At 45.8% G+C, this 12,830-nt stretch overlaps 1 protein-coding gene across 9 annotated transcripts in view; it reads right to left on the bottom strand.

Annotated features, from left to right (window-relative positions):
- Positions 1 to 12,830, bottom strand: part of abi1a (abl-interactor 1a) — a 46,261-nt gene that overhangs the window by 14,057 nt on the left and 19,374 nt on the right. For 5 of the 9 annotated variants that reach the window (XM_069696518.1, XM_069696513.1, XM_069696510.1 and 2 more), the window contains exons 3-4: positions 4,434 to 4,610; positions 497 to 511 (exon numbers count right to left, since the gene is read on the bottom strand). In XM_069696518.1, the coding sequence (XP_069552619.1) occupies positions 497 to 511; positions 4,434 to 4,610 (192 nt within the window). The remainder of the gene's footprint in view (positions 1 to 496; positions 512 to 4,433; positions 4,611 to 12,830) is intronic. The other 4 variants (XM_069696514.1, XM_069696519.1, XM_069696511.1 and 1 more) reach the window with 1 other exon arrangement.

Below are 12,830 nucleotides of genomic sequence, written 5' to 3'. Positions count from 1 at the left end.
TCCTGGTGGGTTTGCTGCTTATTGCAGGTTAGAAACCTCTGTTGTTGTTTTTGTTTTTTTAAGTGAAGCTCCTTGCAAAACGTTTATGTCCTAACATGCGCATAAGGAAAAAAACAACAACAACAACTTGAAGAGGACCCTGCATTTGCAATTTACAGGATGTTTATACAACATCGGTGCTACAATTGCTGATATATGCGAGTTATCTGGGAAACCTGTAAGTATCAAATAAACTAGGGAGGCATTTAGGGACGACTACACAACATGAAAGGTAAACGACGACAAGTACAGGATTGGTAAACAGGCAGGGAGGATGTTACAAGGCCTCGAGAACTGGATGTTCTTCGCTACGGGGGACGTCTACGGGTCGGTTACAGGGGAAACGATACGGGAAACATAATCACACGTACGGGGAGTTTGCTGCGGAAAAGGGAGTCGAACGGATCTATCAATAATATATCGGAGCAAAATGGGTCATGTGACGAAGCTGACTTACCTTGGCTTTTAGCCACTTAGTGTGGGCGAAGGGGAAAACAAAATAAACAGAAGAGAGAGAGAGAGAGAGAGAGAGACAGAAAGAGGGCATGTCAAAATGGCCACACGTCAACGGGTAGGTAGAAGTCAAAGTAGAAAAAGTGATCGCTGACTTTTACACGTTTAGAAACGGCCCGAGCGGGTCAGCAGTTACAAGCGCTTTACTTCAGCGCCACACCCAGAGCTTAAGTCAAAGAAACCACGGGGATCTGACAGCAGAGCTGAAGTGAAACGCTGAAACTGAGGAATTCACCCTTTAAATGTCATACAAATGTCATTAAAACGTGCACCGTTTTTTTTATTTTTTTGCATCCTTCATGCTACATACTGTATTTTTTTTTTTTTTTTTCAGGTTTAAAACTGGAATAACGTCAGATTATCACATTACTGGCACAATAATAAAAAATTTAAAAAAAAACACACAAACAAAACAACAGAAGACACCCCTCACACTCGATGTCAAAGAGAATACAGAGCCACCGTAGCAGCAGGGTTGATCTGCAGTTTGACAACTACAGAGTCAAGTGGCTCATCTATAATGCAGCTTTCCCCAGTGGCCTTTGCAGAAAGCAGTGTAGCATCACAAGACCAACGAGAGACAGAAAGAAAGAGAAAGAAAGAGAAAGAGAGAGAGAGAGGGGGGATGAAACCAAAAGCACAAATCAGAGCATAGGTCAGTACGTTTTAGAAAAGAAAAAAAAAAAAAAAAATCCCAAAAAAACAGGAAACACCTTCAGTGCAGCTGTGAATGGCATTTATAGTTTGGATTTCACTCTCTCGTGTTATCGGAGCCAGACGAGATTCAATTTACAATCTAGGTCACGCTGGAAAACGACGAGGCCGACGAGCGCCTTTCGCCTTATCTCCCTGCTAAACGCTTTAAGAACATCAAAGATGAATTACGGACAGTCAGGTTCAGATGACGGTCATTATTAAGTCAGAAAAGGGCCGAGCGTGTCCAGCTTGGGGTGGGGGTGGGGGGGTAAAAAAAAAAAAAACGCAGTGCAGCGTCAGAGACAAACACTCCCTGAGGTCAGCGGAGTCGTCGGCGATACGCCTCGGCCTCAAAGTCTTCTTCCGACGACTCCCTTCACGCCGTATCGAAGCTGGATGAAGTGACCGCGGATGCAAACGTTTCCTGCTGTAGCCGCTTCACTTCAAAAGCGATGAGACACACCTGGGCGGCTTGTTCTCGTCAAGCAGTAGCAGGAAACGCAGAGTCACCGTAAGCGACGGCTAAATGTTCTATTCTGACTCAGAGATGCATCTGCAAAAAAAAATCATTTTAGGACATTTTTGACAGTTGTGCAAGTTGTTTTTTTTTTTTTTGGGCTCAGCAACTGCTCCCCCCCCCCCCACCTCCCCCCTGCTGAGTGTGTGAACTGGCAGGTTTCAAAAAGCATAAAAAGCGAGTTAAAAAAAACTTGAACTATCCCCTTAATAATGACGTAAACTCTTAAGTGACATCTGGCAGGAAAGCGAAAGACTGAAATGTAACTTTGAAAACACCTGACATCATCATTCCTGGATTCCTGAAAGCCCCGCTGACTAGATTAAGCATCAGCTGACTGGAAGAATAAATCTCATCTTTCGTATTAATGCTTAAAAAAAAAAAAAAAGAAAAAGAAAAAGAAAAGCATCAGATCACTGTCAGGACGTCTCGAGATGCCGCAGCGTTCCCGATCGCTCCCGTTGTGCGATTCCAGCGTTCGCCGATACGATGCGTCACAATCTGATTATTTTTCCCTCGATGAATCTTCTCTTTTCTCTCGGTTTCTCTTCTTTTTATTATTTTTATTTTCTCCGTTTTCATCCTCCCACCCCATCTCCCCTCTCCCCTCCGGGCATCGGATACGAAGGAAAAGCTTTTCTATTCAACAATGAACGGCGCACGATGTTTTCCTCTCCGTGTTTGCAGGTGTTCTCACGAAACAAAACCTTTTGTGCGCGAGCCGTTAAAAAAAAAAAAAATAAAAAAAAAAAAAAAAAAACAACTCCGGTCGCACATCGAGGCCGGTGCGAAGCCTCGGGGGGGTGGAGGGCCAGATGCAGCGAGTCCCACGGTAAAATGGAGCCGATAGACATGATTTAAACCCCCATTAAAGCATCGATCTCGGTCGGCGAGCAAACCACGGCTGCGGACGTTCCCGTAGAGGACGGCCGGGCCTCTGACAGCAGCCGTCACGGGGCACTCTATGAATTAATACGCAGTATTGACGCTAAATATCGATCGGCTCTTCGGGGGGCTGCGACAAACACAGATGAAAGGAGGTGAGTGGTGTCGGGCTGCTGCGGGAACACGTGTGTGTGTGTGTGTGTGTGTGTGTGTGTGTGTGTGTGTGTGTGTGTGTGTGTGTGTTCCCGTCACAATTCCCTTACTAAATGCAGCATTTAGAAAGACATTTACAGGAGAAAATCCGCCGAGATTAGGCCCGGCGTAATACGTAATTTTCTTAAAATAGACGCATCAGACGGTCTCAAAGCAGCCGTGGAAAAAAAAAAAAAAGCTCGACGGTTTCAGTCACTTTTGTTGTTGTTGCGCAACGATGAAGCGCGATCCTTATCCGGAGCCACTCTTCTGTTTAATGTAACTCAGTCAGAACGCTGGAGGAGTAAAAAAAAACAACAACAACAACAACAACAACAAAAACCAACAGTTGACGAAACTATTTTTTTGCTTTTATGGTGCCACTTTCGGTGACCAGGAAGTAACTGCAATTCCAGTACTGATGCTAAGCTAAGCAAACATCCTCCGGCTTCACAATCGGACTACAGATGCGAGTTTGTTTTTCTCCTCTCACTCTTGAAATCCCCAAAACATTGACAACTCTAGTTTCATTGAGAAATAAAGTAGCCACAGTTTTTAAGAATATAATACTAATAATAATCGATGAAAACCCGGTTCCTGTGGTGAGAAACACATCCCCCAGTAAACATTATGGAAGTGTCCAAGGCAATTTCACTCCACAGTAAAATTGAGAGTGGCACAACGGCTTTTATCCCGTCTTATCAATGCCTGTAACACTACGGGACGGTAATGGCGGGCCTCTAATCCAATCTGTCTGACAGCTGCAATTGATTGGCTGATTGATGGAGCGGAGGACGCTCAAGATTGAAAAAAAAAAAAATGCCCGCAGCCAATCGGGGAAATGATGTCATCGTCAGGACAACCCAGTGACCCCAAAAAACAACAAAAAACAAAAAAGCCCCTAATGGCAGAGAGGGAAGCGAGTTTCTGCTCGGTAGCATCAAGAAGCTGCTTTTCCAACTTCCGCTATTCGACAACTTAAATAAATGTAACGGCATCGTCAGCTGTGAGGGCAGTCGGGGGCACTGAGTGCATTTAAAAAAAACAAAAAAACAACAACAACAACAACAACAAAAAGAAACAAGTCACTAATTTGCCTCCATTTGCCATTTTCACACCACTGTAAGAATAGAGCTGCTTTTCTGAAAAGCTCCATGATGTAATCGCTTTTTGAGTTCATCTCCACCCCCGAACCGGTTCCCACCAACCCACACCGAGACAATATTCCTGTAGGGTCAGAAGGGTGGTGGTGATGGTGGTGGTGGTTGGGAGGGGGGAGGGGGGGGGGGTGCTTTCTGAAGATGAAAGAGGGAAAGCGCAAGAGATGGGAGAGAGAGTGAGCGAAAGAGAAAGAGAGTCAAAGTGGGAGAGAGAGAGAGATGAGATGTAGGAATACCTCTGGCGAGAAAGCGAGGAGTAGAATAAAGGTGGTGGTGGAGGGGGGGGAGTTGTGTGTGTGTGTGTGTGGAGGGGGGGTTGTGTGTGTGTGTGGATTAGGGGGGGGGAATTAGGTACAGGAGAAGAAAGTGGAAGAACAGAAGTGAACCGACGGACCAACAAAAAAAACAAAACAGAAAAAAGCCCCGCTCACCTTCACGCCGTGGCCGACGTCGTCCAGCACGGTGTAGTCGATGGGCTTCCTGATGTACCTGACCGGCCGCTCCATGTTGGCCGGCGCGATGATCTTGTGAGTCCTCGCCGTGTTCTTGTTGGTGGTGAGGATCCCGATCTCCCGCCGGGCCACCTTCTCTTTATGGATGTCCACCGTCTGTACGGGGCAGGGGGGGGGGTTAGGGTTAATTTAAATAATGATGTGCACGGTGCAAAAGGGAGCGCTGGGATTCAATGAACTCGTCATACAGCAGCTTAGGAAGGTTTAATTCATTAAATCACGAGGCTGCGCTTTTCATCAGTGGGGTCGTCCATCTTTTTCTTTTTTTTTTTTTTTTACAAAATAATAAAAATCCAGCACAGGATATAATGACCGAAGTGTCGGAACATTTTCTGGCCTCTAACTAATGGTGGGAATTAAGTTTCGTGGCCCTACAAATTTAGACGTCACAAGACGATTTCGGTTCATTATTACAGTAAAAACACACAAAAGCATTAATATATAAGTTGGGCAGTGACAAGTTGCACTTGAAAGAGAAGTTTGAGGACACCCCATTATTATTTCAGAGGAATGAAATTAAGTCTATTGTGTGCTTAAATCGTACTCAGAGATTTCTATTTTCAGAGGAGTGTCTCTTTCATTTTCTTTCGCAAAAACATGGATGCATTATTTATGCTTCTGGAGACTAAGATGGTTTTCCTGCTGAAATTGCGCCACAGTTTGACTATTTAGCCAAATCCCCTTTAGAGAAATCAGTGACTTTTTACACCGGCTGGCCCCAAATGAAATGAGATTTTCTGAATCTGGACTTCCCCAAAAGTACTTGATTACCGCTATATATGCGATCAACCAGTTACAAACTCTCAGCCGATCGAAATGGCAAAGTTTAGGACCCCACCAAAGGGAGCATCGCCTCGTCGATTTACCCGAGGAACGGTTCCAACGAAGGAACTGCTCCGTTTAATCACCATCCTCCGTCGTGTTTCATGGACGCTACAAATGATAATCAGCTATGAAAAAGCTTTAAAAAAAAAAAAAAAAAAAAAAAAAAAAAAAACCTGGCAGTTAAAACCGAAGTACTGAAAGGTGTTGCTATGGAGATTTTACACCGACTCGTCTTGCTGCTTTGGTGTAAGCTGGCAGGTTTCAAAAGGTTGCAGACTAAAAAAAAAAAAAAAAGAAATTTAAAATTGTGAGTAGTTGCATCTGGTTGGGTAATCTTTGGTTGGACCTGAAATTTGTGCACATTGTCCGTGCATACTTTGATTTGTGCACACAAGATGAATCTATACAATCCAAACTGTTGAGGATATAAACCTTTTTTTTGTTTTTGTTGTTTCTGGCTCATGATATATAGATATAGCCACAAAATGTTATGTAACGCAGTTTTAATCACAACAAAGTGACTGGAGACCTAAACAGGGGTAAAAAAAAAAAAAAAAAAAAAAAAAAGCTCCCCGTGGAGCCGAAGAGAGCCCCGGAGCAGCTGCCCTTCCTCAGAGAGATGAAAGGCTGCAATGTCTGACTGAGGGCAGACCAGTAAAACGATGGTCTCTTACTGGACGCGGTGGGGGGGACGGGGGACAGAGGGACGGGGTTGGGGGGGGGGGGTGGAAGGAGTCAACAACCAGCGCCAAACAGAGGATTCCTTTCATGCCACAGTGATCTGGAGCTCTGTCTCTTTATTCTGCACTGGTTTCCACTGTATGGCCGACTCAGCCTTCAAGTATCGCTCATCCCAGAGTTGAGGAGGGTGAGGGTGAGGGTGGTGGTGGTGGTGGTGGTGGAGGAATCGACCAACGCTCTGGGTGGCTTCCACGTAGTCCGGGTGAACTGACATCTCTGGACAAGATCAAATCTTGATTTTTTTTTTTTAAATATTTTTAACTGCGACTTTAACGAGATGTTTCGCCCGAGAGCTGACAACCAACTCCGGCATCTAGAAGGAATGAGGCGAAGCAGGACGCGCGAGGGCATAAGAAAGTGGACTGTTCAAAATTACAGGAAAAAAAAAGAAGAATCAATTTTTCATAACAGGAGAAGAGGCTCATACATAATTGCTCCCACAGAGACTTCCCATACAAAAGGGGAAACATCCGTTCTGTTCCAGTGGCCTGTTGTGTCTGTTTGAATTAAGCGAGATGACGGAGTCAACCTGAGCCGGGATGCCAGAACACGAGAGGCTCTTTACATAAAAGAAAAGGACCTGCAGTTACAAACTCTTTCCTGTGAGGCGAACAAACCAAATATTTCACTTCGTAAGAAGCCTCCACTATGATGGGATTTAAGCCAATTAGCTGGACTCCACAGACGGCTCGGAGATAATTCCCCGATTTCAAACCGTCGCATATCGTGATCATCTGGAGGCGACTGGGCCGAAATCGAATCGGTTTTATCCGGCGTCCATTTTGCAGAGCGAGTGATGGGCCTCGGCGATTGGCTGTAATGGACCCAGACCGAAAGAAGGTAGAAAAAGGAATTGGAACTCTTTTTATTTGGAGACTTGGTTTTTTTTTGGTATTTTTTTTAACTTCCTAAAGAAAGCTTCATTTCACCACAACACGATGAACTCCCAACTGATTTGTCAACCAGAGCGAGGGCATTGGGTATTTTCTATTATAAAAGACACGAAGGGGAAGTAAGTGTTTCCAGTCAAAAATGGTTCCGCTCGAAACCACCCGAAAGGAACCGTACCCAAACTGCTGTTGAAATACTGCCGCTAAACCGGGAAAGCAGCTGTTCTTCGCTTATCAAGCGAGCAGAACGTGGACAAACATCATCAGCAGCTGGCAATGAGGGGAGGAAGTGAGTGCGAGTTCATCTCCTTCCTGTTATGCAGAGAAAAAAAAATTAAAAATAGAAATAGCCCCGCAAGTCAGGCTCGATTGCTACACGAGGTTAAACCTAAAAAAAAAAATTAAAAAAATTACACAAAAAAAAAACACCTTGTTCAGCAAAAAGCAAAGCGAGCGGTCGGCACCCCGTCGAGAGAGAGAGCATCGCTAATCCACTGACCGCTGGCCAAAGAACGGAAAATGGATCTGACAAAAGAAAACAAACTTAAAAGCAACTTAATAGGCGGTCGTCTTCCCTTCGAGTGAGTGTGCAAAAAAAAAAAAAAAAAACGCCTTTTCAACTGGCACTAAAAAGGTGTTTACTGGATCCCAGTGGTCCACCTGTTGGTTGGAAAGAGACCGAACTCACGAGTGCCGCTCGCCAAAGAACTGAAAGGTGGATGATTCACATGTTGCTTTCAACCACTGTCACCCATATGTTTGAAGGCCTGCGGCTGCTTTCCCAGAATGCCGAGCGAGTTTTGGCTCCGGTTGTTTGGCTTATCCATCAGGCTTTTAGGATTTAAAGTGCCCCCCCGACCCCCCTCTTTTTTTTTTCTTTTACTCATCACCTCCTTTTTACCTTCAAGTTCTTCTTCTCCATCCTTTTTTTTTTTAATTTTTTTATTTCCATGGTCTCTCTTAATTCCTCTCCGATTCTTCCCACGCCCATCGAAGAGTCACCCACTTATGACTGGTGTGTGAGGATTTAGGTCATACGTCGGAAACGCTGCCAACATCATCGCCTTCATCCACACACACACACACACACACACACACACACACACACACACACACACACACACACACACACACACACACACACACACACACACACCAGCCGGCCAGACGAAACAAAACAAGAAAAAAAAAAAAAAAAAAGTCCAGTCAAGATCGCTTTGGACTTCTTTCCCATTTCGTCGGGGAACTGCGAGTGAGTCAGCGAGCCGGTTGCCACGGCGATGGGATCTTGTTGTGTTGTCAGGAGCAACAAGTGGCCTAAATATTTTTTGGTGATGTATTTATTTTCTTGTTAAGCCAGATTGTTGACGTTTCGGGTTGCGGCTCGCAGCTCCCCGAAGGCTTGGACACGAGGTCGGCTATTTCAAACGCTTCAACCACAAACGGGGAAAATCTGATGACGTGATATTTAATGAAAAGCCGACATGTTTCCCGACCCGAAGAGATGACGGCAAAATATTTCAGGAAAGAGTCGCTGCCTGACTGGGAGAACGACTTAGAAATTTCAGTAATGGAGATCTAGAGGAGGCTTCATATTGATTCAAAAAGCTTTTTTTTTTTTGGGGGGGGGATATTAGATGATAATGAACTTGCAGTATTTCTGCACAAATAGAGCCTGTAGCTCTCTTGGTTAACCGTAGTAAAATAATCCAGTTATTTATTAAGCTTTAGCTCTCAATAACATATTCAACCGTTTCCCCATGATAAGACTAAATTTCCTACAAACTCTGTTACATCCAGGGTTTTTTTTTTTTTTGCACTCGTTGAGTTAAGCTACGCCATTTGTTGCATCCGATACGTTTTCTTTATGAATACGAAGGATGCTACGACCCCTTATTTCACCACGATTCCTCCAGCTGGGAAAAGCGTCCTCGAGATGCCAATTAGCCAAGAAGAAGTGAGTTCTCGTTTTTTGTTTTTGTTTTTTTTACTCGTATAAAATAAACATGAAATACGGCAACAGGCGGTAAAACTGCAAAAACCCTCATTTGTGTATCTTATCTATCAGACACCGACTATCTCTCTGTCCTTTGAAGCCTTTTTTTTTTTTAACTCATCTTTTGGAGCTCATCGTCTGTGACAGCATTAACGCTCGTCCCCGATTCGTTCCCGCCGTCAAGACATCGGGACCCCCCCCCCCCCGCCCACGCGAACCCATTTTCACTTCTCAAAACTCCTGCGGGCCAAACTGGTATAATGAAACAATTGTAGGGCTGACTGACTCCCAAAGACTCGCCCTAATTGGAAATGAAAACTCTCCCCGACAATAAAGGCTAACAACCCATAATTTAAGACTCTCCGTGAGAAGGCTGTGCTACGATGCCACTCTCTCTCTCTCTCTCTCTCTCTATATCTCTCTATATATATATATATATATATATTCAAGAAGAATACCTCATGCAGGCATAACTGTCTGGTCCTTGAATCTAAGACAACCCCCCACTTTGTCAAACCTACTTTCTAGGAAAAAAGGGAAAAAAAAAAAAAAAGGTCTTATTCAGGGCAGTGCGGTACAGTGCTCAGACTAGAGAGTGGGAGGGGGGGAGAAGGGAGGGAGGGTCGGGGTGGGGGTGGGGGGTGGGTTGAGTGCTTGGGAAAGAGGTCACGCATTGACAGCATCCACACGTCAGCAAAAGGAGCACTAAAGAACTCTCCGTCCGGCCGACCGAACGGCAAACGTAACTTGACAACTTCCCACAAGACAAAACCAACAGTGAGGTAAAGGAGAGAACACGTCAGCGGACTTTTTTTTGATATGGAATCGAAGGCAGCCGCTTTCACTTCCAGCGCACGTCGGAGAGGGAACGGGAGGGGGGGGGGGGGAACAAAAAAAAACCGCCAGCGACACCCGCGAACACGCGGACCGAACAGAACATAGGAAACGGCTGCACACGACACGGGGAAAATCCTACTACCAGACGAACACACCCTACATACCGATCTGGTGTGTGTGTGTGTGTGTGTGTGTGTGTGTGTGTGTGTGTGTGTGTGTGTGTGTGTGTGTGTGTGTGTGTGTGTGTGTGTGTGTGTGTGTGTGTGTGTGTGTGTGTGTGTCTCGCCTAGACCAGACAAATGTGCCAACGCTTAAATACAGAGTACGATGATTATAAGAGTCATAAAAAAAAAAAGGGTTTCATCGGCACTTTGTTCCTCGGAGATACTGCCCACACACACACACACACACACACACACACACACACACACACACACACACACACACACACACAAGGAGTACTTCCACGGTTTGCTGGCCAAGAACATAAACGACACAAAGCTTTTTCTTTTTTCTTTCTCCCTGCCAAGAAACATCAGAAATCAGACACCGGACACCATTATGAAAAGAACGCGTCAAATAAAGGGAGGTTTCTGGCCGAGAGCGGAGATACGAGCTCGTCCCCCCCCCCCCCCCACCCACCACCAGCCGTCCAGGAATTTGGACATCCTTGTCTGGCGGGATCACGAGGAGATGACAACTCGCTCTGAAAACCACACTTTCGGGGCTCGCTGCGGATGGAGGATTGATCACGACATTTTAAACGTCGCTCTTCCGGGAAAACTCGACAAAAAAACGATCGCGACGAGTTTGCGACGCTCCGTTCGTTCCAGACGTTCGTGTTCACGACGAAGTGCGTCGAGTCTTTAAGTGTTGCAGATATTTCCTAAAATCACTTCTTAACAGAGAGGACGTCGCGAACACGTTTCTTCCGTCGAACGTGGAAACTTCGGCTCACAAAGGGCTCGAAATCAGTTTGGACAAATTAAAGCAAAACAAAGTGTCGTTGTTCAGGGAAGCAGCTGTTTCGATTGTGACTTTGAACAATGTTTTACCATCAAAAGTCAAATAAAACTTGGTGATATGTCGGTGAGCCGTAAGTATAACCAAAGATTGATTCCTGGATACCTTCTGAATTATATTGAAGCGGTTTGATAATTGAACCTGTGCTTTTTTTTTTCTCTCTCTCATTGAATCTTTGAAACAGTCAAGTAGCAACAAAAGTTGTTAAGATGCTGGTTTGCCGATTATCAGATCAAATAGTTTCTGAATTGAACAATAATTTTGCCAAATGGTGAGTGTGTATTACCATTAATGGTCCTTTAAGTCCCACAAACCCCTGTGGGATGGCAAATTGTTTATTTTTTTTAGACTTCGACTTCAGGCTATTTGTTTCCCCAAAGCAAAGCCAACATGTTATCGGCTTCAGATACACGAGAGCGGCGTCGTTCTGTTGAATTTACTCTGTGAAAAGTCGATGACTTCACAAGACGAAACAAAAGATTACCGAACCGTCGGAGGGAATATTCTAATTCTACCGTTTCCAAATCCTTCTTTGCCGCCACTCATCTCGTGACCCCCCTCCCCCCCTTCGGGCCGATCTTGTGATCGGAGGCCGAAACCCCCTCGAAGCGCTCCGTCCTACATTTGACCCGTTTCAACTTCTGATCACGTGCCGAAAAGCTCCGGACTGTCTTCGCCGCGTCCGGTCTCGTCCCAGCGAGCGCGCCGTCCCACTTTCCAGCCCCGTCGTCTGTGGAGTCAATCAACTGTCCCACAAAAAAAAAAAAAAAAAGAGGGGGCCGCTTTTCTGGGCAACGCGGAGCGTGTCGGCGCTTCGGGCATTAAAACGAGAGGTCAGTCAACCGACACCCCCCCACCCCCACTCCGCCTCCCACCCCGGTATGGGAGTTCTCACTTTGGCAGCCTCTTGTTAAACATCCCTCCGTGAGAAGGAGGTTTGTTGTGAGGACTGGACTGGGTGTGAAACCAGTTTTGCAACAGGAGGGGGAAAACAAAATAAAAACCTATTACAAAGAGTCGGGACCAGCGTGCCAAAGTCAACGCTTTGTTTGCCGACACGGCACATATGGAAGCGCCTCGGCCGACTTTTACCAATCTCCATTTTTTTTTGGGGGGGGGGGGCGGGGCTGCAGCCAAAACGACATCATGTCTCGAGCCCTGAAGTTGTCCCCCCCCTCTCCCCCCTCCCCGTACAAGCCGAGAGTAAAGCCTCCGTGTTATCCCACAATCGCAGCCAGACCACGACAGCGAAACCTCCAAATCTCAGCTGCGGAGGTATTTCCTAATCTTGTTTACACGACGTTGCCAAATGATTCCCTGCATTCCTCTTGACACAGCAGAGGTGTAATGATTAGACGACGCTGCGGGGGTGGGAGGAGGAGGAGGGGGGAGGAGGTGGGGGGTGAGGGGTTGTCGGGTGGAAAGAGGAGGGAGGGAGGGGGGGTGGATGGAGAAGGAAGAGCAGGAGAGGAGGTAACCGCAGGGTGGTGGTGGTGGGGGGGGGGGGGAGGGGTGCTGGTGCTGGTGATTCACTGGGCAACCTCAGTCACCGGTCGTTTCCCCACCGTCACTGGCTGCCGGCTGACGCGTGTCCACACAGGATCACGCTTCGCCTTCACCAGCACGGAAAACGCTGCAGGAAGCGAACGCAGCAGCAGCCTCACGATTTATTGACGCACAAATCAAGTGTGGAAATGATTAAGAAGAAGAAGAAGAAGAAGGAAAAAATGAAACGGACAATCATTTACACGTTTTTTTTTTCTTCCCTGCTTTGAGTTTGTTACCTTGGACATTTATTACAAAAAAAAACACTTCCTAATTAATAGAAAAAATATTCAACAGATTAAGGTTTAATGAAAATAATATGCTTGTAGGAGACCAAAAACATGACTCTAAACCCAAACTTTCCAATGCCGACTCCATTTTACAGTGTAAAACCACCGTCCAGAGGGCAAACGGACCACACAGAGAATCTGACCCCACAAACACAATCACAACAATCCA

This window comes from Brachyistius frenatus, unplaced genomic scaffold (assembly GCF_029030835.1).
Source record: "Brachyistius frenatus isolate BFR_SWC_R1_liver_20210118 unplaced genomic scaffold, ASM2903083v1 Contig_21, whole genome shotgun sequence".
Taxonomy (NCBI): Eukaryota; Metazoa; Chordata; class Actinopteri; family Embiotocidae; genus Brachyistius; species Brachyistius frenatus.
The sequence above is the reverse complement of the archived record's forward strand: the minus strand, read 5'-3'. Positions and strand labels throughout refer to the sequence as shown.